The sequence below is a fragment of the Mesoplodon bidens genome (genome assembly GCF_964165515.1).
Source record: "Mesoplodon bidens genome assembly, chromosome: 9".
NCBI lineage: Eukaryota > Metazoa > Chordata > Mammalia > Artiodactyla > Ziphiidae > Mesoplodon > Mesoplodon bidens.
Window position 1 is genome coordinate 78,665,575 of NC_138166.1, and position 26,785 is coordinate 78,692,359.

General features: G+C 38.3%; 1 protein-coding gene across 6 annotated transcripts in view; it reads right to left on the minus strand.

Annotated features, from left to right (window-relative positions):
* The window catches only part of CADPS2 (calcium dependent secretion activator 2), a 487,398-nt gene that overhangs the window by 247,145 nt on the left and 213,468 nt on the right, over positions 1-26,785 (minus strand). For all 6 annotated transcript variants that reach the window (XM_081243761.1, XM_081243760.1, XM_081243759.1 and 3 more), the window contains one exon: positions 13,235-13,346. In XM_081243761.1, coding sequence (XP_081099887.1) covers positions 13,235-13,346 — 112 coding nt within the window. The remainder of the gene's footprint in view (positions 1-13,234; positions 13,347-26,785) is intronic.

The following is a 26,785-nucleotide window of genomic DNA, read 5'->3' on the forward strand; positions in this document are numbered from 1 at the left end:
AATTTAAGAATAAGAAAACAAGTAACCCAATTAAAAACTGGAAAAATGTCTGAACAGATTCTTCATCAAAGAAGAGGTACAAATGAAAAGTAAGCATGCAAAAAGATGTTAACATGATTAGTACTAGCTGTTATGGAAGTATAAATTAAAACCACAATGAAGTAACCCTACACACCTATTACAAATAAGGAACTGGTACAGTGTGTACGTTGAATACTTGTTCTATCTGGGACCGAGGCAGCCCTCTATTTTTCTGAGGATACTGAAATGTCAACTTCTGCTACTATAATCACCCACATGGACCCATCATGGAGGATGCCTATTTATAACTTGCTCTTTTAGTGGTGAGAATGTAAGAAAATGCTTTCCTCTACCTCTACAGTGAGGATGCCAGCCACCTCCTCAGAGAAGGTCTGAGGGAGACTCACTGAGGAACAAGTGATGCACATTATCAAAGGCTCCTTTCCAAGTCAGACTCAGGATGGTAAGTCCTCTCCTCTAACACTTCACAGCATGTAATTAATGACCCAGACGTAATCAACTGCTGCTAGAAAATATATCTAGAAAGACTTCGCACCATATATGAATGATCTCTGGCCCTTCACCTGTCTGTGGTCCCTTTCTTGTCACTGGAATGGCTTCTGAGATATGATAACAAAGGCTTGTGACAAATGGTTACATGAAAGGACTAAAGGAGGAAGGAGAGCTTTTCTGTGATTTTTACTTTCAGAAAAGGCATACCACTTGTTAGAACTACAAAAATAAAAGTTTACTCTGTTTGAGGAGGTGAATTAGACATATATGAAATGCAAATGAATTTCCATTCCATTTTGCAGCAAGTGATATTACCTTGCTGGCTAAAATAGCAGTCACTGAGTACCGGCTATTTCAATGAAATTGGACATTAAATTTTGCTTTCAAATTGAAGTAAAATGCCTATGATTATGATTTCACTAGCAGCTTCTTTAATGCTCTTTTGACTCATATATAGATGAATCAAATTTATATAATGCTGGAAAGTTTAATCCTCAAATATAAATTTTGTCTGAGCGAAGGGAAAGCCTAAAGTGATTTTTATGCATTTAACTATACAATTATTTGTGAAAAATCAGAATTGTTAATTAGTCAATAAAACATCTGTAGTCTATTCCTGATCTATTACTTTGTATGCTGAAATAAGTTCTGTGATGACTCCCTATAAACCAGGCAATTAGAGACATGTTTTAAACTCTATAGGTCCTAACCAAGGTGCTTGAAAGATAATAGTACATTTTAATGGAATAATCTATTGAGCAAGGCTAATTTATCTTAATATTTAAAATGTACCTGAAATTTCCATATAATATCAATAGTTATATTTGTAAAACATGCATAATGATTGTCACTTTGAATTATTAGCTATGAACATCTCCATATTAAGAAATGTTTACTAGAAGTACAGATATTGAAATATTATTTAAACAAATGAGAAAAAAAGATGACGTTCTAGCTCCACTGCACTATAAAGGAAAATAGATTCTGATTTATACACTTCTCCAACCTCAGGGAGGCAGAAGAACCAGCACCCTCCTGTGTATACTGATGATGTGGTACCAAGGCCACAAACTTAGAGTGTACGAATAGACAATAGGTTCTTTTTCTAACAACTGTCAGAAAGAATGTCTTTACAGCAACACTCTAAAACTAAAAAGTTATTTGGGTAGAAACTTCAAAAATCCATTTTGGGGACTCCCCTGGTGGCACAGTGGCTAAGACTCTGCCTGCCAATGTAGGGGACACGGGTTCGAGCCCTGGTCCAGGAAGATCCCACATGCCGCGAAGCAACTAAGCCCATGCACCACAACTACTGAACCTGCGCTCTAGAGCCCGCAAGCCACAACTACTGAAGCCTGCGCTCCTAGAGCCCGTGCTCCACAATGAGAGAAGCCACCGCAATGAGAAGCCGGCACACCGCAACGAAGAGTAGCCCCCACTCGCCGCAACTAGAGAAATCCTGCGCGTAGCAATGAAGACCCAACGCAGAGGAAAAAAAAATCCATTTTGGACTCAAGAACACCATTTGGCAGGTTAAATAGTACCCAGGAGTACATTAATTCATTCTGAAAGACTCAATGGAAACTGCATTGCTCACAAATAGATGCCTTGTGGGATCATTTAGATTTTTATATGGCTATGTTACAAAAGCCCTGCTTTTAAATTTTTGCAGGGACAACCGATTATGATGAACTGTATAAGTTTGGGTGCTTAACTGGTCTACTATTTACCTGCTAGGACATACCCATAATAAGAAAAATTCCCTGTTCTGTCTCGAGGTATTCCCTTAGCACCCGGTGGAGGGCTGGCCACCAACTTGGATGAAAAATCTCCATATGCCACCCCCGTTTCCCTAAATAGGTATTTGCATCTGCCATCTACAAACAAAATCTGCATGCCAAGCATTTGCCAAAGAACATAACCTTTAACTGCCTAATGCCTATTTAAATTTGAGCTATCATTTCACAAAACTATGTGCTACAATAGATTTTTTTTTTTATGTGTTACTAGTTCTCAACCCTGGCTGCACCTTAGTATCAGCAATACTATTTGTGCCAGTGCCTCTCAACCCTATATGCACATTATCAGCTCCTGAGAAGTGCTTAAAATTCTCTTTCCTGGGCTCACCCTTAACCAACTAAAAGTGTGAGTCCAGACCCTGAGTCTTTTCAAACACTCCCCGAAGCAGTTCTTATGTGAACATCAAGTTGAGATGCACCATCACAAATGAAAGTAATAAAAGCAGCCAGACAGTACCCTAATGAGATTCAAATCACTGTATAAAATGACTATGCATGAATTGGCTTTAGCTTAAATAATATTCAGTTCCTGCTTTAAGTCATGAAATTAAATTGATCCACACCAACACCATGATTTGTAAAACAGTCACATTACCTTATCCTATGAAACGTAGTATTTAATGATTGTTTTAGGGCATAGACTTTGGGGTCAGAAAACTGAAGTTCAGATCAGGACTCTCGCAGTTGCTGAGTGGTCTTAACCTCTGATTCTCACTCTTTAACTAAATATGGACTGTTACTAGCATCTTCAAAGAGGATTAAATGGGATATGTGGGGCTTCCCTGGTGGTGCAGTGGTTGAGAATCTACCTGCCAATGCAGGGGACATGGGTTCGAGCCCTGGTCTGGGAAGATCCCACATGCCGCGGAGCGGCTAGCCCCGTGAGCCACAATTACTGAGCCTGCTCGTCTGGAGCCTGTGCTCCGCAGCAAGAGAGGCCGCGATAATGAGAGGCCCGCGCACTGCGATGAGGAGTGGCCCCCACTTGCCGCAACTAGAGAAAGCCCTCGCACAGAAACAAAGACCCAACACAGCCATAAATAAATAAATAAAATTTAAAAAAAAAAAGCAAAAGAAATCTGAATGAAGTATGGTCTTAAAAAAAAATGGGATATGTGAATAGTAAGCAGTAATAGCAACCAGTAAATCAGTATAATGATAGAAAAGGAGAACAAGAAACGACAACACAGTTTGTATTTCAGACAAGGGGTCAGAGATCCAGAGAGTAAATGCCTCCAGATCACGCTTAATAAAAAGTCAGTGGAGTTAACCTTACTTAGTAAACCTTACTTAGTATGGCAAAACTGATCTAATAAATCCTTCAGTGAGCTGCTTGGATGAGAATTATTATGATAGACCTGTTGAAGGATATCTCCATAATGACTGAAGCTGTAGTATCTTCAGTGATTTTTACCATTTAGAATATAAATAAGAAGCTTTATCTTCTATTGTACTAGGTTACTTTTGGTACGTGGGCCTCTCACTGTCGTGGCCTCTCCCGTTGCAGAGCACAGGCTCCGGACGCGCAGGCTCAGCAGCCATGGCTCATGGGCCCAGCCGCTCTGCGGCATGTGGGATCTTCCCAGACCGGGGCACGAACCCGTGTCCCCTGCATTGGCAGGCGGACTCTCAACCACTGTGCCACTAGGGAAGCCCTGTACTAGATTACTTTTAAATGAAGTAATCACACATACATCCTTACTGAGATACATTCTAAGGACAAAAAGAACTACAAAGAAATACTGACCATTACTTGGTAAGTTCTTTGTTGGTTATGGTACTGGTACAGTATTTCTGGAACAATTTTGTATGTATTACAAGACAGAAAATAAGTAAACATATTGATGCTGCAGGGAGCCTGTAAACTCATGATTTTTAAGAAGTATATATTCCTTAACCATAAGTGATGATACACAGAATGTTGATTTCTAAATTCCATTATCACTAAAAAGAACCAGTGCTGATTATAGGCCTGGGATAGGGAGAGTACAAGCTGAGTCGATCAACATCTCAAGCTCCAAAAAGCAAAGACTGATGGTATCAAGCTTAATTAACTTCACTAATACCAGGAAAATCTACCATTATATGACTCCCGATATGATGCTATGGGAATCACAAAACATCACCTATGTAGGGTTCTTCCCAAAAATGTTTAGCTGAATCCAATCATGAAAAAACAGTAAGACAAATCCAGAAGGGAAAACATTCTACAAAATTAAACTCGTTAAAAATGTCATCATCATAGACAACCCCCCCGCCCCGCCCACCCAATATATGATCCTGAATTGTATTCTGGGTTGGGAGATGGGGAAATCCAGCTTTTACAGACATGCTAGGATAATTATGGGACTCTGAATATTGACTATATATCACATACTAATATTCATCAATATTAAATTTCCTAGGTGCAATAATGGAATTGATGTAAGAAAATGTTTGTCTCTTAGAAAATATAAGCTGAAGTATTTTGGAAAAAAAATGCTGAAAAGCCTTCTTTATTACAAATCTTTTTAAAACTAAGCTTTACATTCTGGAATAATTTTAAAAATTTACAGAAAAGTTGCAAAAACAATATTGAAAGTTCCTGTTTACCTCTCAGTTTCCCCCATAATTAACATATGATACCATGGTACTTCTGTGAAAACCATGAAACGTACATTGTTACATTACTCTTGACTAAACCCCAGACTCTATTTGGATTCCATGGGTTTTTCCATCAATGTCTTTTCTATTCCAAGACCCAATCCAAGACACCACATCGCATTTAGTGGTCACGTCTCCTTAGTCTCTTCTGATCTGTGTGTGACAGTTTCTCAGTCTTGTTTTTATACCTAGAAAAATACTAGCCAATTATCCTGTACAGTGTCCCCTAGTCTGGTTTTGTCTGATATTTTCATCATAATTAAACTGGGTTTAAGTTGGGGTTTTCAGAAAGAATATCACAGAGGTGAAATGTGCCGTTCTCATAACATCGTAACAGGAGTACATGACAGCTATGTGGCATCAGTGGCAGTGTTAATCTTCATTACTTGGTTAAGGTAGTGTTTGCAGGTTACTGTTTTTCTCTTATATTGCTTAGGTGTACATTTCTCACCACTCCTTTCAGTGCAGTTATCTTGTACCTTGTAATACAACTAAGTTCATCTGTGTTAACCTGCATACATTAAAGTACATGCTTTATGATGTACAGTTTTGTTTACTGAAGTATGGTTGATTTACAATATTAAATTAGTTTCAGGTGTACAGCATAGTGGTTCAGTATTTTTACAGGTTATACTCCATTAAGTTATTACAAGAAAATGGCTAAAATTCCCTGTGCTATACAATATATCCTTCTTATCTATTTTATATCAATACATAGTAATTTGTATCTCTTAATCCCATACCCGTATCTTGCCCCTCCCCACTTCCCTCTCTTTGCTGGTAACCACTGGTTTGTTTCTTATGAGTTTGTTTCTGTTTTGCTATACCTGTTTGTTTTATTTTTTAGATTCCACATATGATTTCCTTTTTGAGTTCTTCATTGACCTGTTTTTTTTTTTGGCTGTATTGGGCCTTTGTTGATGTGCGCAGGCTTTCTCTAGTTGCGGTGAGCAGGGGCTACTGTTTGTTGTGGCGCACAGGCTTCTCATTGCAGTGGCTTCTCTTGTTGCTGAGCACAGGCTCTAGGCATGTGGGCTTCAGCAGTTGCAGCACCCAGGCTCAGTAGCTGCGGCACACAGGCTCTAGAGCGCAGGCTCAGTAGTTTGGCACACGGGCTTAGTTGCTCCACAGCATGTGGGATCTTCCCAGACCAGGGATCAAACCCATGTCCCCTGCACTGGCAGGTGGATTCTTAACCACTGCACCACCGGGGAAGTCCAATCCATTGTTTTTTAATAGCATGTTTTTTAAGTCTGCACGTCTTTGTTCTTTTCTCATTTGTTTTCTATAATTGACTTCTAGTTTCATACCACTGTGGTCCAAAAAAATGCTTGATATAATTTCCATCCTCTCAAATTTGTTTAGACTTATTTTGTGGCTTAGCATATGATCTATCCTGGAGAATGTTCCACGTGCATTTGAAAAGCATGTGTATTCTGTTTTTGGATGTAATGTCCTGTAAATATCTACTATGTCCAACTGGTTTATTGTGTCATTTAAAACCACTGTTGCCTTATTTTCTGTCTGAATGATCTGTCCATTGATGTCAGTGGGGTGTTAAAGTCCCCTATCATTATTGTATTACTGTCAATGTCGTCCTTTATGTGTTAGTATTTGCTTTGTATGTTTAGGTGCTCCTGTATTGGGTGCATATATGTTAATGAGAATAATATTCTCCTCTTGTATAGATCACTTTATCATTATATAATGCCCTTCTTTGTGGTTTGTTACTTTGTTTTAGTCTATTTTGTCTGATATGACTATTGCTACCCCCATTTTGTTTCCATTTGCATGAAATATCTCTTTCCATTCCCTCACTTTCTGTCTGCGTGTCTTCAGCTCTGAAGTGAGTCTCTTGTATTATCCAAAGAGCCACCCTATGTCTTTTGATTGGAGTACTTAGTCCACTGACATTTAAAATAGCTATTGATAGGTACCTGCTTATTGCCTTTTATTACTTGTTTTTCTGTTGTTTTTATAGCTCTTCCCTGTTCATTTCTTCTTGTTTCTTCCATTGTGGTTTGAATTTCCTTAGTAGTATGGTTGTGTTCCTTTTTCTTAGTTGGTAGGTTTTTAATTTGTGGTTACTGTGAGGTTCATGTATCTACTTGTTTTAAACTAGTAGTCATTTTAAGTTCAAACACACTCTAAAAGAGCCATATTTTTTACTCTCCTCCTCCGCACCATTTTTAATGTCATATTTTACATTTTCACACATATCCCTTTACGGTTTATTGTAGTTATAGTTGCTTTTACAATTTTTGTCTTTTAATCTTTGTACTGGCTTATGTAAGTGGTTGATCCTCAGTCCTTACTATATATTTGCCTTTCCTAGTGGGATTTTCCTTCTCCTATAGATTCCTATCTTTCCACTTAAAGACACTAACATTTTTTAGGATAGGTTTAGTACTGATGAACTCTTAGTTTCTGCTTGCCTGAGAAGTTCCTTTTGTATTCTAAATGATAATCTTGCTGGGTAGAGTATCCTAGGTTACAAGTTTTTCCCTTTCAGCATATTGAATATATCATGTCACTCCCTGCAAAGTTTCTGCAGAGAAGTCAGCTGATAGCCTTATGGGGATTCCCTTGTATTTGACTCTTTTTCTCTTGCTGCATTTATAATTCTTTATCTTTTGCCATTCTAATTATGATATATCTTGGTGTGGGTCTGTTTGAGGTCATCATGTTTGGAATCCTCTGTGTTTCTAATACCTGGATATTTGTTTCCTTGCTCAGGTGTGGAAAGTTTTCAGCCATAGTTTCCTCAAATACATTTTTAATCCCCTTCTCCCTTCTCCATTCTGGGACCCCTATAATGCAAGTATTGGTGGGCTTAATATTATCCCAGAGATCTCTTATTTTTATTTTTTACAATTTGTTTTTCTTTTTGCTGCTCTGATGGGGTGATTTCCATTATTCTATCTTCCAGATCACTTACTCATTCTTCTGTATCACTCAGTGTGCTATTCATACCTTCTTGTGTGTTTGTTTTTTTTTTAATTTCAGGTATTGAATTTATTTCTGATTGGGTCTTTCTTTCTATTTTTTAACTTGTTAAAATTTTCACTGTGTATATCTATTCTTTTCCCTAATTTAGTTAACATTTTTATTACCAATATTTTGAACTCTTTATCTGGCAAATTGTTTGTTTCAATTGCAAATTGTTGAGGTTTTCTCTTGCTCTTTCAATTGGGAGCAATCCCTCTACCTTCTCGGTTTGGTGAACTTTCTCTGCCTTTATGAATTTAGGTGAAAGTTACCTATTGTGGTCTTGAAGGAGTATTCTTATGTGGGAGAGTCCCCCTATGCACTGTGTCCAATGCCTTTGGTAGGAGAGCTGGATTTGCTGAGGATGCAAGTCCTATCATTCCTCAGGGTGTTCTGGCAGCTATGACCTTGGTAGGGGTGGGGCTGGAGATGGAGGGGCTAGAGCCAGGTGTGAGGCAGGACCTCCCCTCTGCTCAGTGGCAGCAACACCCTACTGGGGGGAGTGGTCTGAGCCCAAGTTGATGGAGCAGACTCCCTGAGGGTCAGGCCTAAGCTGGCTCTATTCCCTTTAAGTATGTGTTTATCCCTCTCCCTGCACTGGGGACCCTTGCCCCAGAGGGGGCAGTGCTGAAGCAAATGGGGCCGTTGGGGGCTCTCTGCTCCTGTCTGCCTCAGACAGAAGTCCAAGCTTTCTCTGCCATGCTGCCTGTGCAGGCACCCACAATAGGTTCCCTTGCTCTGCTCAGACACAGCCTCAGGTGTAAATCCCTTTGTCCCTCACAGCTGATCACTCTCCCCAGCCTCTGCCACCCTTGCCCTGTGGTGGAGCAACACTGCAGGGCAGGGGGGACCCACATGGACCCTGAGCATGTATGGGGGTGCTGAGCTATGGTGGAGTGGCTGCCATAGAGATCTGGGCTGCTTTTGATGGGCTGCTTAAGTAAGTGCCAGCAATGGCTGCCATCCCCTCACCCAGGCTCTGATCCAGTACCTGGTAGCCGCCGTGTCCCACAGCTGAGTCTTCTCCCCAGTCACAGCTGCCCCAAATCCCGTGTCTTGGGAAACCTGGCAGCTGCTAGAGCAGACCTCTCTTCACCCTGCTTTGGGGGGCAAGCCAGTGTGCTCGTGCTGCCCACAAGCCGAGTCCAGTGTTCCCAGAGCCCTCCTGTTAGCCCTCCAGTCCCCAGAGCCTCCAACCAGCCAAAGGGGTTCATCTCCCCTGTTTAGGACCCTGGAACTGGGGTGTCTAATCTGTGGCTCTCACTGCTCATTCCCCAGGGCAGGTGTCCAGCCGTGTATTCTCCCTTTTCCTCTAAGTTCCCTTCCAGGCGCACAAGTCCCAACCTGATCGCTTTTCTTCCCTTCCTACCTGATTATATGTGTATCTTTCTTACAGCCTTGGTTGTATAGGAGTCCTTCTGCCAGTTTCCAGTTAGTTTTCAGTGAGAACTGTTCCACATGTAGGTGTATTTCTGATGTGTTTATCAAACACATGTGAGTTCCACATTCTCTTACTCCTCCATCTTGATTGATCTCCTCCTGTGATGTACAGCTCTATGTGTTTAGGCAAATACATACATTCATACATCCAATACCCAGTATCACACAGAAAAATTCCTTCACCTTGAAAGATCCCTGTACACCCCTTTTCAGCCAACCACTTCCCCCCCTGGGTCAATCCATGGCAAACACTCATCTGTTTTCTGTTTCTATAATGTTGTCTTTTTCAGAACAAATCATACATTATGTAGTCTTTTGGGTCTGACTTCCTTCACTTGCATTTAAGTTTCATCTATGTTGTTGCATGAATTAGTAGTTCATTTCTTTTTACTGCTGAATAGTATTCCACTCTATAAATGTACCACAATTTATCCATTACTCTGTTGAAGGACATGTTACTGCTTCCAGTTTTTTGCGATTATGAATAAAGCTGTTACAAACATTCACATGCAGGTTTTGTGTGGACATGAACTGTATAAACCTTTGGGTAGATACCTAGGAGGGCAGCTGCTGAGCTATATGGTAAGTCTAAGTTTAACTTTATAAGAAACTGGCAAGTTGTATTCCACAGTGGCTGTACAACTTTTCATTTCCGCCAGCAAAGATTAAGTTTGTTGATTTGAATACTTGTCAGCTTTTGTTATTGTCAGTTTTCTTGTGTTATATCCATTTAGTGTATCTTCCTGTGCTATACATCTATTTTAAAGGTTGTGTTACTCATCTTTCAAATACCACACAAAATTTTAATTAAAAAACTTCACTAAACTAAGATCCCCTGATATAAGAGTTATATCATTTTAGACTACAGAGCTCAGATGATGTAAGGCCTTTTTCTTCAAATTAAAATGTTGTTACTGTTTCTAAGTATAAAAGTAGGTAAATATATAGAAAACATTACCAGTAGCTCTACCCTCCAGCAATGACCACCATTCTTTTCTAATTTTCTTCTAATTGCACACATGTGGTCAGATTATAACACATCTAAAGACCCAAAGTGTAAGCCAAAAATGAGTCTGATATGTTTGAGGAACAGAAAGAAAGCCAAACACGAAGGAAGAATGATAGTAAGCAAGGAGGGTGTAATAGGAGATGAATTTGGAGAGAGATCAGTTCATGCAGAGCAGAGTTCTTCAATGTTGGTGTGTGTCCAAATTATGAGGCGGCCTTGTTAGAAAAGATTGCAGCACCCCACCCCCAAGTTTCTGTTCCAACAGATGGAGAGTTGGGCCTGAGAACTTGCATTTCTAACAATTTTCCAGGTGTTGCTGATGCTGCTTGTCCAGGGTCCCACTTTGACAACCCTTCTTGGGCATACGACACTATGATGAGGAGTCTGATTCTTTGTTCCAAATAACTGAGAAGACAATGGAAGATTTTAAGGACAGAATGATGTGATTCTGTTTTGAATTTTAAATAGATCATCGTGGCTGAGGTGTGAAAGCTGGATCAGAAGGGACGAGATGACAAATGAGGAAGCAGTAAGCTGACTATTACTAGTGAGAAATAATGATGTCTTGAATTACGGTCGAGGAAATGTTAAAGTGTGAACATACTCACTATAAATTTAGGAAAAAGCTGACAAAACTTGCAAATAGATTGGGTATTAGAGTCAAAGAAGAAGAAAAAAAGGGCATGCTGAGATCACTTGCTTGACAATGGCCCCTATGGAAGACTTGATGGGCTTGCTAATCAAAAGTTCTTATTTCAAAAATATTTAGTGTGAGGTATCTGTTAATACTCAATTAGAAATACCAAGTAGGCAAGTTGGATATACAAATCTGAAGCTCCAAGGAAGAAAACTAACTTAAAAATTGGAAGTCATTCACCCCCCAAAAATTTATAATCATGGAACCTCCTGAGGTCATTAGCATAGATCAATGTATCTCAAGCAGGGGTGCTCCCAGGGGACACTTGGCAATGTCTGGAGACATTTCTTATCATCTTTACTTAAGAGGGGATGAGGGGGCTTCCCTGGTGGTGCAGTGGTTGAGAGTCCGCCTGCCGATGCAGGGGACACAGGTTCATGCCCCGGTCTGGGAGGATCCCACATGCCGCGGAGCAACTGGGCCCGTGAGCCATGGCGGCTGAGCCTGTGCGTCCGGAGCCTGTGCTCCGCAAGGGGAGAGGCCACAGCAGTGAGAGGCCCACTTACCGCAAAAAAAAAAAAAAAGAGGGGACGAGACTACTGGCATATATTGACTGGTCAGGAATGCTACCAAATATCATAAAATGCACAGGAGTGCTCCTAACAACGAAGAATTATCCTACTCAGAACATCAATAGTGCTGAGGTTGAGAAACTCTTATACAGATAGAAAAATTGTCTTTCATGTATCACAGGAACAAGGGAGCATGAGGTCTTTCTCAGATATACAACTGATTGGAAAATATACCACTCATGTACATAATTTAAAAATTGCTTTTATATATATAGATAGATATCTATATCTATCTATCTAGAGAGCTGAAAAATAAATTAAAAATACCTTAAATTACGTTATAGCATTAGAGTTAAAATGGCTGCTATTACACAGTGAAAAATAGTTACAATAAGGAAACAAGGTAAAATGAATGTAATAATAATTTAAATGAGAAACCCTGATTCACAAATCCATCAGACCACATGCAGTCTCCAGGGTTCTTCTCTTAGATTATGCCACCTGTATACCTTTGTTGAATGAATAAATGCACAAATATATAAGCACATGAATGAACGAACATTATGGTTTAGCTCTCTTAGGTATTAAGAAATACACATAACAGGGAAACAGAAGAGGAAATCTAGCATATGAATGCAGACTCACAATTTCTGGAGTGTGGGTATCGATTCACGAAATCCCTAGAAATGAAACTTCAAAGGTGCAAAGGATACAGAAAAGGAGGAAGATTTGAAATGAATAGAAATCCCAACTTTAGGGGGAAAAAAATCCAACGTACACACGAATCCTAGCATCCTTCGACACCTAGCGTCACACCAGCTATCCACCACTACCAGAAATTTTCAAGTAAGATTTCTTAAGGCTTTATTTTCTGGAAAATATATATGAAAGCAGTGCTCAGGTCTGGGTAAAATAGATCCACATTACAGAAGATAACTTTATAGTCTACTCACTGGAACGCATCTACCTCGTAAACAAAACTGCAGATAATCTTTCCCACAGAGAGGTGTTAAGATCACAAATCTACCGTAATGTCAGAAGAAGCTGAGAGATACTGGATTAGAGGATAAATATATTATAGGTATGAGGAGGTGACTATAGGAAAAAAACAATTCTATGCTAAAAGCTGTGTGGCGAAGACCTTCTCACAGGGAAAATGAGAGAGGTACAAGAGATAAATACACTTAAGAGATATTCTGTAATCAGTCTAATCACAACGAACATAAAGAGCAGATGACTTCAAATATAAAGAGGATGCTTGTAACCCACGGACAGACATGTTTGAATTAGGGTTACCTTTCACCAAGAAGGACAAGTTGGCCTATACCATTCACTCACTGGCCAGTGAAGTACGTGTGACAAGAGTGACTCAGTCAGTGACTAGGACCTTAAGTGTTCCCCTTAAACACCCAAGGCCTATCACAATACTTTCTCCATTACAGCAATTATGTTTAGTAAATCAGAGCTGTAAGCTGGGCTCATGGGAAATTACAAATAAATTATAAACGTACGAACAGAAGGTTTACACACTGCATACTGGTCCACCTTAACTCTAAATCAAGAGAAGTTAAAATTGTGCTCCCTGGGAAACACGGAGCTGACCGTAACTCACCTTTCCCAGTTCTTTATCTTCAAGGGCCAAGACCCCAGTGCTTTCCGTGAAGAGTTTTACTTTGACCACAGGCCGTGGATGAGTAGTGGTAAAATCTCCTTGGGTTCCCCACCTGCAATGAAGTAACAAAGATTCTCTTTGAAATGCAGCCTTAATTTTGTTTTCCATGTAGATGTGTTTCCTTAAAAGGCACATTAAGCAATGGAGAGTCTTTCCTGGCTCACTGAGATTGTTATCTTTGCTTTTGTTTCTGACAGATGGCACAGTCAAGAAAGAAAGTAACAATAAGCTTTACAGCTTGTAATAATTATTCAGCTGTTCTAAAAATTAGCACATTAGAGTACAAAACACAGTGTGTCATAAGAATTTAGGTTAAGGTAAAGCATTAAAGAATATATATATAACTGAATCACTGTGCTGTACACCTGAAACAACACAACACTGTAAATCAACTATACTTCAATTTAAAAAGAAAGGTAAAGCATTATAGATATAGCTATTGGAACCTATTTTATTAATTCCAACACAAATTACAACATAATTTTTATGGATGGCTGGGGAAAACTGTTAACGGTTTGAGTGTGTAAGAGGTAGTTTCTCAGAAATTATTTTTGCATGCTGAAGATTTCACACCATCTCTTCATACAAAGTCTTCACTAGATATTTTATTTATATTCTTAAAAGTGGAGGTAATCATCTCATCCCTTACTTTATATGATTTATTAAAGCTCCTGTCAAAAGGAAAGAAATAAGCACCATAAAAATAGGAGTGTTTAGCCATTAATTTCCCAGTACACTCTCCTAAGAATGAAGTAAGTCTGTCGATATCTGGCTTTTCAAATCAAAACAAAATAACATGTTTCCTTAGCTTATCTTTTAATTAATAGGATCTCATCTTTACCACATACCAACTCATTCTAGTCTATTTACAAACTTAGATGGCACACACCTGATACTAAAAAATCTTATCAATGTTTCTCATAATTCTGAGATCAGACTTGATATTCAGCACAGCATAAAGAAAATACCACTGAGAAAAACAGACATAACAGGAAGAAAAAGAGATTTAATGAGATAAGATTCCTGTTAAAAATAATAACCAAATAAAAATACCAATTTCTTATTTTAAAAAAACAGTTTACCACATTCATGGCACTGTCTAAACTTTATTTTATAAACCTTATTCAGAAAGCTGAAATACAGAAAACTGAGGTAAGCATACCAAAAACTAAATAATCATGATGTCTTCTCCTATCACAGCAGTTTTAATTTTTAACATTGTGATACATGTACAGTAAAAGCAGAGGCCATTTCAATGACTGAAGAAACCTGCATCAAGATGCAGTTTGTTCTTTTGAAATTAAAGTCATACTTCAGAGGGAAGGGAGAGATTCATTCAGGACGGAAAGCAACTTAATTTCTATTTTAGATTTCTAGAAACTGATTAGCAAAGAATCTTTTTGCCATTTCATAGAATTAAGATGGTCTGAGATAAAGTAGAACTAAAATAGGAATAAAAATAAAAATAGATTCAGAACCAAAATAAGGAAGGAGAGAACAATTCTTAATTTAGAGTGTGGAATCTTAAGCCTTGAATACAGTCAGGCGATCTGGATAACAACTCCGGAGTTGATGCCCATGACATACCCTTCTCTTTATTGAGTAACATGTGGTTAAATTTGGAAAACTAACTTTTGGAGACATTTTCTTATAACTGAAATCAATGATTTTTAGTAGTCATGTAGACACAGCCTAATAGTTTTCCACAGAATTTGCTGATCTTTTAAACTAAATTCTCTTCATAAAAATTCTTTTGTGTATTAAATCAATATTTTGTCTCCTCTAATGTCAAAAATCCTTTGAAACTATTATTACAGTTTTATATGATTATTTGAAATTCCTAATCTACTCCAATATGCAGTTCTCCAAAGAGAAAAATACTGACTGATCAAGGACAGAATTCCAAGACATCTTTTATGTTCTTAAATATTAAAGGTTTCCTAAGTAATTAAAAAGGTTGATTCGTAAGAAATTTATCTATGTATTACATAAAATTTGTCACAAATAGCTATTGTAATTAAAACTCCAGATTTGAAAATAATGCATTGTAATACAAAACCCAAGATTACTGGATAGAATTTCAAACCTTTATTACAAACAAACACCCCTCCCCTTCAATTTTAATAGTTAATCAGTAGAGCAGATTTAAATTTCTTCCCTTAAAAATATACTGAGTATATTTTAAAACAATTTTCTATATATTTAATGGAATTAGTTTGTGTTAGGTGATCAATAATGTTTATAAAAGTTGCCTTACTTATTGTCATAACAGTTGACATACTTTAAAAGTATTTGAGGGTTGCCCTGGTGGCACAGTGGTTGAGAGTCTGCCTGCTAATGCAGGGGACACAAGTTCGAGCCCTGGTCTGGGAAGATCCCACATGCCGCGGAGCAGCTAGGCCCGTGAGCCACAACTACTGAGCCTGCGCATCTGGAGCCTGTGCTCCGCCACGAGAGAGGCCGGGATAGTGAGAGGCCCGAGCACCTCGATGAAGAGTGGCCCCCGCTTGCCACAACTAGAGAAAGCCTTCGCACAGAAACAAAGACCCAACACAGCCATAAATAAAGAAAGAAAGAAAGAAATAGCCAAGCATTTGAAGCCCTTAAAAAAAAAAAAGTATTTGAAAATTCAATTTGAGATATCTAAATTGAAATGCAGAAGTTAATAATATGCCCAAGGCAATACTGTGGTAATGAATAAAATTATGATATAACTTCCTAGGCCATGAGGATAACATTTATTCAACAAATCACATTTCCATTTAAGACATCATAGTATACTACTCTATCATTTCAACAAAACCAAAGGAATTATTCCGCATAGCTATCTGTGAAATACAACAACCTTAATGAAATTAATGACAAGTGTCACAACATTGTTCTAAAGAGTTTCATATAAAGATGTGTGTGTGGGGGGAAACAGATTGACTAAAAAAAAAAAAAAAAAATCCGAACCAGTATCTGGGCCCTTGCCTCAGTGGAGTAACAGTGGTAGTGAGACAGGGCTAAAGAGCGCAGGTCCCAGAGACAGTCTGTGGGCTCAAACATCAATTCCAACGTGCAAAGGGACTCCAGGAAAGCAACTCTGTCATAACTAACACTTCCCGCATAAAACTGTTGAGGTATAAATGAAGACAATTCATATTAATACTCATAGTGGCACAACATCTGTCACACAGAAAGTGCATACAGAATGCTAACTATTACTATTAGGATCCGCAGTAGTATTCCTTTAGCTTTACTAAGCAAAATGATACCTACCTGGAAAAAACGGATAGATTTGAACATTAAGATTTTAATCAGTTTCATAAAACGGCAACATTAAAATCCAGACAATATCAGAAACTAGAGAGAGACATCAACTAACAGCAAAACACGACAAAGGAGAAAAAAAGAAACAGGAAGAGAAAGAGATGGGGGAGAAAGAAAGTAGGGGTGAAAAAGAGAAGAACAATGGAGAAAGAGGATAGAGGGGGGAGAAAAGAAAGGAGGATTAATAAAAGACCAATCTGGAAAGGAGAGAGAGTAGTCTGGACCTTAACCCATTTTTGCACATTATCTTTAATCTTTCTTTTAAAGACAATTTACAGTCTAAATGCTGACATGATGCACATCTTAATAGAAGAAATAAAAAATATCTTTTAAAGTAACTAAGTTTTATGACTCTAAACTTTGGGAGGGGCTTTCAAAAACACCACACTGAAACATTTTTATTATGATGAAAAGACAATACAAAGTTATCTGTTTCTTCAACATGACAATGAAGAAATCCTGGGATGGTATCTTGCAGTTTAAGGTAGAACAATATTTGGGGATGGCTCGGGGTGGGTAATGATCACTTTCATCATGAAAGAAAAACGCTATGGGCTTCACCTTCATTCTGGCTCTTATCCTCTACTGGATGTTTCCGCTTGCCTTCAAAGAGACAGCTCCATTTTGTTGCTCTCAAGATTGGTAAAGCCTCAAGAATAATAGGATAAAATTCTCCTCTAAAGTCTGCATTTCATTTATGAAGTTATTCAATGCCATTAAACTTCCATAACCAGAGTACAGAAATCATTATATCTGAACCATTTTCTTCTGAACAAGCCTAACAAGCATGTTAGCACAAAATCGGGTTTCAGAAAAGACAGAAGTTATAATCTCTCATACGCATTTCTCTTTTTCTCCCTCAGAGCAAGGTAGTTCAGAGACCTTAGCTTGAAGCATCTAATTTTAAAGAGAACCATTTGTCACGTCTTGCATTACAATTTTACTTGGTCGAGAAAGCACCAAAAAGTAACTTTTTATAAGCTGGAAATCAAGATTTTTGAGACCTTACATTTAGAAAGACAGGCTAAATAATTGGTATAGAAGATAAATTAATTTAACTTTAAAGCATAAAGTCCACTATACACATATAAATCCCTAGAAAAGGGTTTAAATAATAAAATGCAATGGTGTAAAAATGAGAACATACTGCATAAACCACTACAGAAATTTATCAATGTATGTTCATACTGTTCTCATACCCATAACTTTGAGGCTTATGTGAGAACATCAGTCTGATTTTTTCCTTTTTTTTTTGACATGAAAATAAAAGGTGGATGTGTTATATAAATTGGAATTAAAAAAGAAAAAAACTTTCAAATGTCATCGAATTAATGCATTATCCTTTAAAGATAAAAAGAAATTTAAACTATACTGTTTCCAAATATTAGGTTATAATTATCACTAATCAGTCCAGCATACTGTTATTAGTAAGTTGGAGTGTCCATCAGTTACTAGTACAGTGACCCTTAAACAACACAGGGGTTGGGGAGCTGACCCTCTGCGTAGTCGAAAATCCAAGTATAATTTACAGTCAGCCCTCCCTATACACGCATCTGTGGATTCAACCAACTCAGATGGCGTAGTACTGTAGTATTTACCAGTGAAAAAAATTCACATATAAGTGGACCCATGCAGTTCAAAACCCATGTTGTTCAAGGGTCAGCTGGTGCTTGCTTTACCAGATCTTCCAATGATTACTCTTTAATTTGATAGAATTTCAAGCAGGGGTTAATGTTCTTTGGGGCTAGACAATATGGGCGTGAAAATATTTTGCTTTATGTATTTTTTAATGTGAAAGCCTTGGAATTGCTAGAGTAATATAATGTTAGTGCATCCCATTCTTAATGACTTACATTTGAAAGCAAATGCTCCTCAGCTGTTTCTCCAAAGGTAAAAGACTCTTGGTTGTGTCTTCAAGCAGTAACATTGGGTGGGGGGCAGGGGGGTTGAAAGGGAAACAGCAGACTGAATCATTTACACAGGCTGTTTCCTCCTAGAAAAATCCCTCCTGGGGTCTCCCTGTAGATAAAACTACTTTTTTTTCACTCCTAAATTACTATTTATGTGAAATAAAAAGATTTTCCAAGTGCAGAGTAGTTTGGGAACAATAGGAGAAGTCTCTGAATTATACCAACATCTCAGATTCCAGAGAGGGTAGGAGTCACCTGGGACCATCCTGAGGGGGTTAAGAAGACAGCCAAAAGCAGCAAGCACTCAACAAGAGCATGATGTATGGAGCTGAAACAAGCAGACCTAAAGCATGCAAAACATGGTAGGGCCTAAACCAGCCCCAAGAGCATCGGTAGAGTACTTGTACTCCAGTCCACTGCCCGGAGGACATCACAGGAAGACTCAGGAGGAATCTGGTCAAGGAGCCGGATCTGGTAATTTTCATAGTACACAGTCACTGCTGGCACTTGGTGCTTCTAGATCCTATGAGACCTACCCTGTGTTACTCAGAAAAAGAAATCCCCATTTGCTGGGGATTTCTGATGGCCGGTGACTACTTAATTTTGTGATACTTTAGAACGTAAATGCAACGCAGACATGCTTTTAAAAATTAAGGACATTTAAATTGATTTTTTTGAAAAAATGTTTGATACTTATGAGGCAACGGGAACTCTGTTAAGGTTTTAAAGGAGTGAAAGTGATTTATGTTTCTCCATAACTTACCTAACTGGCACTTGAGGAAACATTTTAATAACGACAGTTTAATTCTTGCCTCATTTGTGCAACCTCTAGAATGATATTTAATAAGCACCTAGCATGTGACCATTGTAGGGATGAATGTTTAAAATACAAAGATGAAAGAAAACAGACTACGGCATCCAGGGACTTAGCTTGTGGGAAAGGGAGAAGCGTGAAACAAACAAATACTATATAGTACAGATTAAAGGTACATAGTGGCCTCCACATTAAGACCAAAGTCTCCCACCTACTGCATTATCCTTCTACGTTTATGATTTATCTTAGCAACAACAGCTAGGCCCCTCACTGCAACCACCACTGTGCTCTGTACATAACAAGCATACATTACATATTCAAGAGAGAAGATGATGATGTGTTAAAAAAATACAAAATTTGTAGTCTAAGAGGACTGGGCTTGAAAAGCTGAGTTAAATCATGTACGTCAAACTTTTTGAGGATACATTCTCCTACCTAGAAAATAGGAATAGTAGTAAGTCCTCCCTGACAAGGATTTAGAAGAATAAATGAAATCAATATGAAAACACCTATCATAATGTCTTGAAAATTAGAAGGGCATACTAAATAAATGACTATTCTCAATTCACCTGAGCACCCTATTCTCCTGATGTCAGGATAGGGGTCCAAGTGAGCAATTCCTGACTGCTTCCTCATTCCCATTTCTCTGAAGGGAAAGCAGCCCTGAGAGTGATCGTACATTCTGTTTTCAGGGGAAAGCAGCAGCAAATACATCAAGTAGGACAGAAGACAGGTCCTGAAACACCACAGGTTTTATCCAGATTAGGTGGGGATGCAGTTTTTGCTGATAGCTCTTTGACTTCTGGGAAGTCCATCAGTGCTGAATTAGCTCCAGAAAACACGGCTGGTGCATGTTTTGGCTTTCTGCGCCCCTTAGTCTGTGAGAGTAAGGCACACAGTTATTTTCACACAGTCATGGTACCCAATTTCGAGGCAGGAAGCACTTTGGGGAATGTTGCATCCAAGTCTAAGATATAGATATTTGGAATTCCTAGAATCCTTATTAAATCTTTACAGGTTCCATTTGGAGGAAATTCTGAAACAAAATAAAATGAAAATTCCAGTCCTATAGTACTTTGTAACAGTACAAAGCTGGTGCTTATCTTGGTCAGGCTAAGAACCTGATAGTCTAGGTGGAGCTTTTGTCATCAACATATCAGTGGGAAATCTAGCCTAGAGAAGAATTCCTTAAGATTCAAAACCAGCTGGCAGGTCTCTCCCCCATTTTGGTTGGCATGTGCAGAGGGAGGCTTGGGATTTTTTGTTTTCATTTTTTGTTTTTTCCTTCATTCATTCTGTCCTTGAGCTACTATGGTTACCAACAGAGTCCTACCTTCAAATGGTGGAGATAATGGTAAAATGTAAAGAATGGCTACAGAGATGAGCTGACCAGAATGACAGAGTCAAGAAACAGGCCAAATCAAGTAGTAGGGATGTGGTGGTACACACAGAGCACCACACGGCACTGGAAGGAACGGGCAGATGATGCAGATTTGGTGCAACCCAAAAGAGTCAACTACGGATGGGAAAATAGAAAACGATAAACCAGGAAAAAGAGTACAGGAGAACAGGGCTAAGGTAACCTGAGAAGCATGATTAGAAAATCTGTGGTGGTCTTTATCCAGCTACAGAGCTGGAGTAACTACTCGTGAATGATTAACTCGCTTCCCGCAATGATGAGAGAAGAAGATACTGCTGTTTTACACATGAGCCATCCTTACAAATGGTTCTTTCCCACCAAACTCCAGAATATGAAAGCAGTTCCTTTTTATTTTCCCTAGAAAAATCCTACCACTCTGAGAAGTACTAAGCAAGCAAGTCTATGTTTATGAACAGAAGCAAAAACTCTGAAGTACACTGAGGTTTCTACCATAGAAGATGGGAAAGGGTAAAAGAAAAAATTTAAGATAAGGAAGCAAAGACACCAGAATGAAGATTAATATCCTTACCATGGCTCTCAAGGTTGGGCACACCCGGCCCTTAGCTATGCCTCAGGTCTCATGTCAACCATTCTAACCCCAGTCTATGCCCATCCAGAAGGTTCCCGCCATAGGGCAGCTGAACTTGCCTGTTCCTTCATTAGTATAGATTCCTAGTTGTCCCATGATCCTCTGCCATCATCCGATTAACTACTACTTGTCCTTCTGTTGAGAGCTCAAGGGTTACATTCTCAAAAAGACTTCCCTAGCCAACTCCATTTGCAGCACTGGACAATCCCCCAAGTAAGTAACATTACGGTGTCATATATATTTGCTTAGGATCAGATTCCTTTTCTTCAAAGCAGTTAACTCAGTTTGTAATTATGTGTTCCTGTACACATAACAGGGTGTCTCCCTGCTTTAGACTTCAAGCACCATTGGCAATAGCCTTTTTTTTTTTTTTTTTAAATTTACTAGCCATTTCTGATTTTAGTCATCACTTCAAACCTAGTACCTGTGTGGCACTTAGCACAGAGCAACTCAATAACTACTTGTTGAATGAATGAATGACACCATATACTTTATTCTAACCAGTCCTCAAAGGACTATGAAGTGATTCACAGCAGTTGAATGACCAAGTTTGGTTGATAGTATATTTTACTGAGCTATATAGTTGTCTCTTGGTATCTGCAGGACATTGGTTCCAGTATCCCCCTCAGATACCAGAATCCATGGATGCTCAAGCCCCTCATATAAAATGTCATAGGTACAGTCGGCCCTGGGTTTCTGGCGGGTTCTACATCCGCTGATTCTACCAAATGTGGACCTAGTGCCGTTGGTTGAAGCTGAGGATGTGGAACCCTCAGATGTGCAGGGCCAACTTACATGGAAGGAGAACTGAGATCAGGAGCTGAGTTCCTTTCATTACTGCCACATCGGACAACTGCACAAGTTGCATGCACCAGAGCTTTAGATCAGACTTCCATTAATATATACAAAAAATACAGAAAATATTTCATGTTTACAGACACACAGTTCTATGGATAATGCAAGCAACCCAAAGTGGGGGGTGCTGTTAAATAAGAGCAATCATCTGAATCTGAAAGCCACTTTTGTACTTTAAAATATAACATTACATTTAACTAAAATAGTATTGCCAGTAATTTTAATATATTTATCGTGGCTCAGACAGATTCTCAAATAAGTGAATTTCTACGTATCAAAACTGTCACGGCTGATAAACAACACACGTACGCTTTTTAAGTGTTTACCTGAGACTACTGTCCGTTTCTTACCCAATCTCTGTCTTAGCCAACTGTGAAGGTGTGGAACTTTCTTTCGGCAAAACTTGTTAAGGAGTAACATGTGTGTTTTACTAATTTATTCAATAAACATTTCATTTAGTTTTTAAGAGCTTAAATTTATTTAAGCTCTTTTTGGTGCTTGAACGAAATGATTTTGTGGTATTTTTCCACTTGTCTTTTTGGGTACACGTTTCCTATCCTATCATCACTGCACCTGTGCCCTGCTTAAGTAGAGAATTAGTATAGAATATATCACAAGAATTAAATGCTACCTGACTGCTTAAGTAGTAATCACAATTTTCTCTATGAGGTGAATCTGATAGAGTACTTATTCACTAAAGTCTTCCCCTGAAATAAAAATGAAATACTGAGGCAAAGTCTATTTGTACATATTATAAAACCAAATACTAAGATCAGAAAATACTTTGTCTCCAATTTCCCTTTGAATACCTCACAAACACTAACTTAACCAATCACATCATATGTCTGATATGTTTATAACTTAAGAAGAATCACAAAACTGTGGATCATATTCCAATTTAACCAAGTAAAATACATCTGTCACGGTTTCAGTGGAAGCACACAGAACTCATGTAAAGCCAGGTTTGGCTTATTCTTAACACTTTTAAAGGGAATAATATGATTTTAGAAGATGAAATACCTGGGTCCTCTGATCACCAAAATCACATGTATTTACAAATCAGGTGGAATTTAGTTGCCTGGTTAGATATTTAATTATTTTGGAACTGCAACTTCCTTTTTCTTAATTACCTATATGCACATATTTTTAGTTGCTGCTTTGTTAATCCTTATTTACATATGCAAAAGTTAGAAGTAAACAATGTGGGTGGAAAATTTTTAAGTGAAAACAAGCACAGTTGTGTATCTGGTTAAATAAAAATATTCTACCTTTGGTATAAAGATGTCTTTTTGCAAAGTACCCATATACGCTTTAAAAAATTAGAATATTATAATAGCTTTAAAGAACTTTACAATTCCAGCTTAAATTTAAGGGGCATATTCTCCGAGAAATTCCATTTGATTTACAGAGGAGATTTTATTTATATGTAACATTTTTGTCACTGCACCAACGTTCTGGATATGCAAGATGGGATGGCAGTGTTGTGTTAGTTGTAATTTGTGAACATCTGGGCCACAGAAAGTGATTTGTACACTGTCACTCAGCAGACTGTATTTCACTGTGTAGTGGGTGGAAATTAAGGTGACAACTGGTTTCCAGTTGCTCTTAAGTCCACTCAGACTCAGGTTTAGCTTTCTCATGCATGAATACTAGAAGGCTGTCAGTTTTGTTTGCATGTCTTATTTTTGTTAAAAGTGTCCTTCTTATGGATGAATTACTCTCACTGATGCTTAATAGAGTCAAGAGAATTTTGTTGTCAATTATTTGAGGTCAAATGCTTCATCAGATAGAGGTCAGTCACTGAGCCGCATACTGGGAACACAAGGCTGAACAAGACCTGGCCTCTGCCTTTAGGGGGCTCACAGTTTTGGGGGAGCAGCATACAGAGGCAATTACAACACAGAGTTCCAGACTATACATAGGTGTTAAGGGAAATGGGGGACAGGGGTTGAGGACAGCTTCACAAAGCAGAGCACCCTAAACTGAGCCTTCAAGGAAGAAAAGTAAAAGATAGGCAGCTAGGTGCAGAATGAAAGGTAGGCGGGCCATGGGTGAGAACAGACAGTGGCTTTCCCCAGCGATGGTACCTCCCCCTGTTAGGGGCATTTTAAAATGCATATGGGCAGAAGCTATGGAAGCTAACTAACTTGTGATAGAGGGATAGTTCCACTGATGAAAACTGCTCCCGTAAAAATGCAACAGCGCTCTTGCTTGGAAACACTGTGGCTGGCAAGACGTAAGAGGTGGGGTGGAGTGGTAAGTGGCAGTCAGGTAAATGTAGAGTCTTTCAGGCCAGACTTCATCTTGAGGGCAAAGGAAAGTTACTAAAAAATGTTGAAGGAAAGGACATAATCAGATTTGCGTTTTGGAAATTGGACTGAAGTAAAGGAAAGAACAGAGGTAGGGAGACCAAATAGAGGCTTCTGAAGTAATGTTAGCAATGGCCCAAACAGAGGTGTTGGCAATGAAGATGTGGGAAGAGAGTGAGATTTGTTGGACATTACAGAAGCAGAATCAACAGGATTTAGATGTGGGGATCAGAAAGAGAAAGAAATGATTAATGCCCACCTTTCTGCTTTGGCCACCGCTATAATATAAAGGTACCACAAACTGAGACAGTAATCAGAAAGGAGAGTCTGTTAAAGGTGAAAAAGAATTGTTTCTATTCTGAACATGTTGAATTTCAGAGTCTGCAAGATACCCAGCTGAAGATATCCAGACAAGGGAAGGATATGCTGTCCAGTATTAATCTGCATAACTAAAAAGAAGACTCTAGATTGTAGAATTACTTTTAGTAACAGCTTTCTCAACTTGGAAGCTTTTTTCTTTGTATTCTACCACAGGGGTTGGCCCATTATAAAAGTTTCTTTCAGAATGAACAATACTACACACAATATGAATTACTCGCCTATTAAAGTAAGAGAGAATAAACTGTATCTGTTGCCTATCTAATAAAAGAGAGTGATTATATTCTACTGTGAAATTCTTGCTCATCCATGCTATATGGATAAATATTCCTAGATCAAATTAATGATCCTCCTTGTAACATATCTTACTTTACATAAGTGGTGCTATAAAACTGTGAACAATTTTGATCACTTTATAAGAATGTGTTGTTGGAGTATTACATCTTTGGATTGCTTTTAAGAAAAGGATCATTATAAAACGGACGTACACTTTTTGTCCAGGCCATCACAAGCTACATGATGGAAAGAAAACAAAACAAAACAACACATGCAGTAGCTAAATAAAGGATTAGCCTCTTTGTGAGCAGAAAGAGCAACCCTGTGGAGTCAAAGCAACAAAGCCAGGCTCAGCTTGGTGTAAACAAGCTTTCTTTTTCTAAAGATGCCACCAACTGAGGGAAAACACCAAAGGTCACTGGCTAGGTTGGGGACCTTCTCTGAAAAACTAAGCCATGAAACATTCACAGATATGCCCAAGAAAATATTAATCATGAAAATTTAATGTAATCACTAATCTGTCTGATGATGAGGGAAACAGGTCCAGCTGTCAGTAGGTCTCATCACAAAAGTGACTAATCATATTAAGTTCATAAACCTGCTCTGAGCCTTCCAGAAATAGTTACTTCTGCAGTTTTCATGGGTTTGCAGCAGAAATTGAGACCCTTACTCTAAGCCATTTACTATTCTAGTCCCACTGTAAAGAGGATGTGCACTTAAGCAAGGGGCTCAAATAAATACTGAGGTCCACCAAGTTCCTGCTATGACCTGAATTTGCTTGAAGCCAAACTTAGAAAAACATGTCTGTTTGGTCCTAACTTGCCAAGGGTCTTATTTACTAAAGAACTAACGAGTCTCTCCCCTAGAAGTTCATTCTGGAGCTTTCACCTAGAATGGAGTATTTGCGAAGAAATAACATGAAAAGGAGGTAACCTGAAACACTGCCCCTTTGTAAAATAAGTAATGGGATGAGAACATTTTGAATTTTTAGAGGGAACCTACAGGAAAAGGTGTTTGACCCTGACAGAAATGTTGACTTTCAGCTACTGGTATTATTTTAATAAAAACACAAGTTGTTACTTTAGGAACACAGTTTTTAAATATGGAAGATAAATGGTTAAGTTTTCACAACTCTAAGATTATATTCATAGTAAATAGTTTAACTTTTTTTCCCTAGACATCAGTCCTATTTAACTGTAATACAGGGTATGAAAAGAGGAAAAATGCCTAAGAATTTGTCTTTGCCACTCTGGCAGAGCTATGTAAAAATTGTGATTTTTTTTCCACATGCGAATATTAAAATTTTTAAAGATTCTTATGAGAATTTGCCAATTTCAGTACAATTCAAATATTGCCATCTGCCAGCAAAGCTATATTACGGCAAGAAGAGGAAAATTAAACATTAGAACACAGTGAGAAATTCACAAAGTTGCTTCAGGTAAAATTTTGCTATTTTATAAGCCAAAGATATAAAATCTTTGCCAACCAAATTCATCTTGCATTTTATGTAATAAGGAAATTTGTGCCAGGATAACAAAAGTGTTACTTGTCTAAAAATTGACTGATTCTTCACTTAATTTCTTTTGCCAAATTTACTGTCACTGTGGTTTCTTTGGTCATCTTAAGTC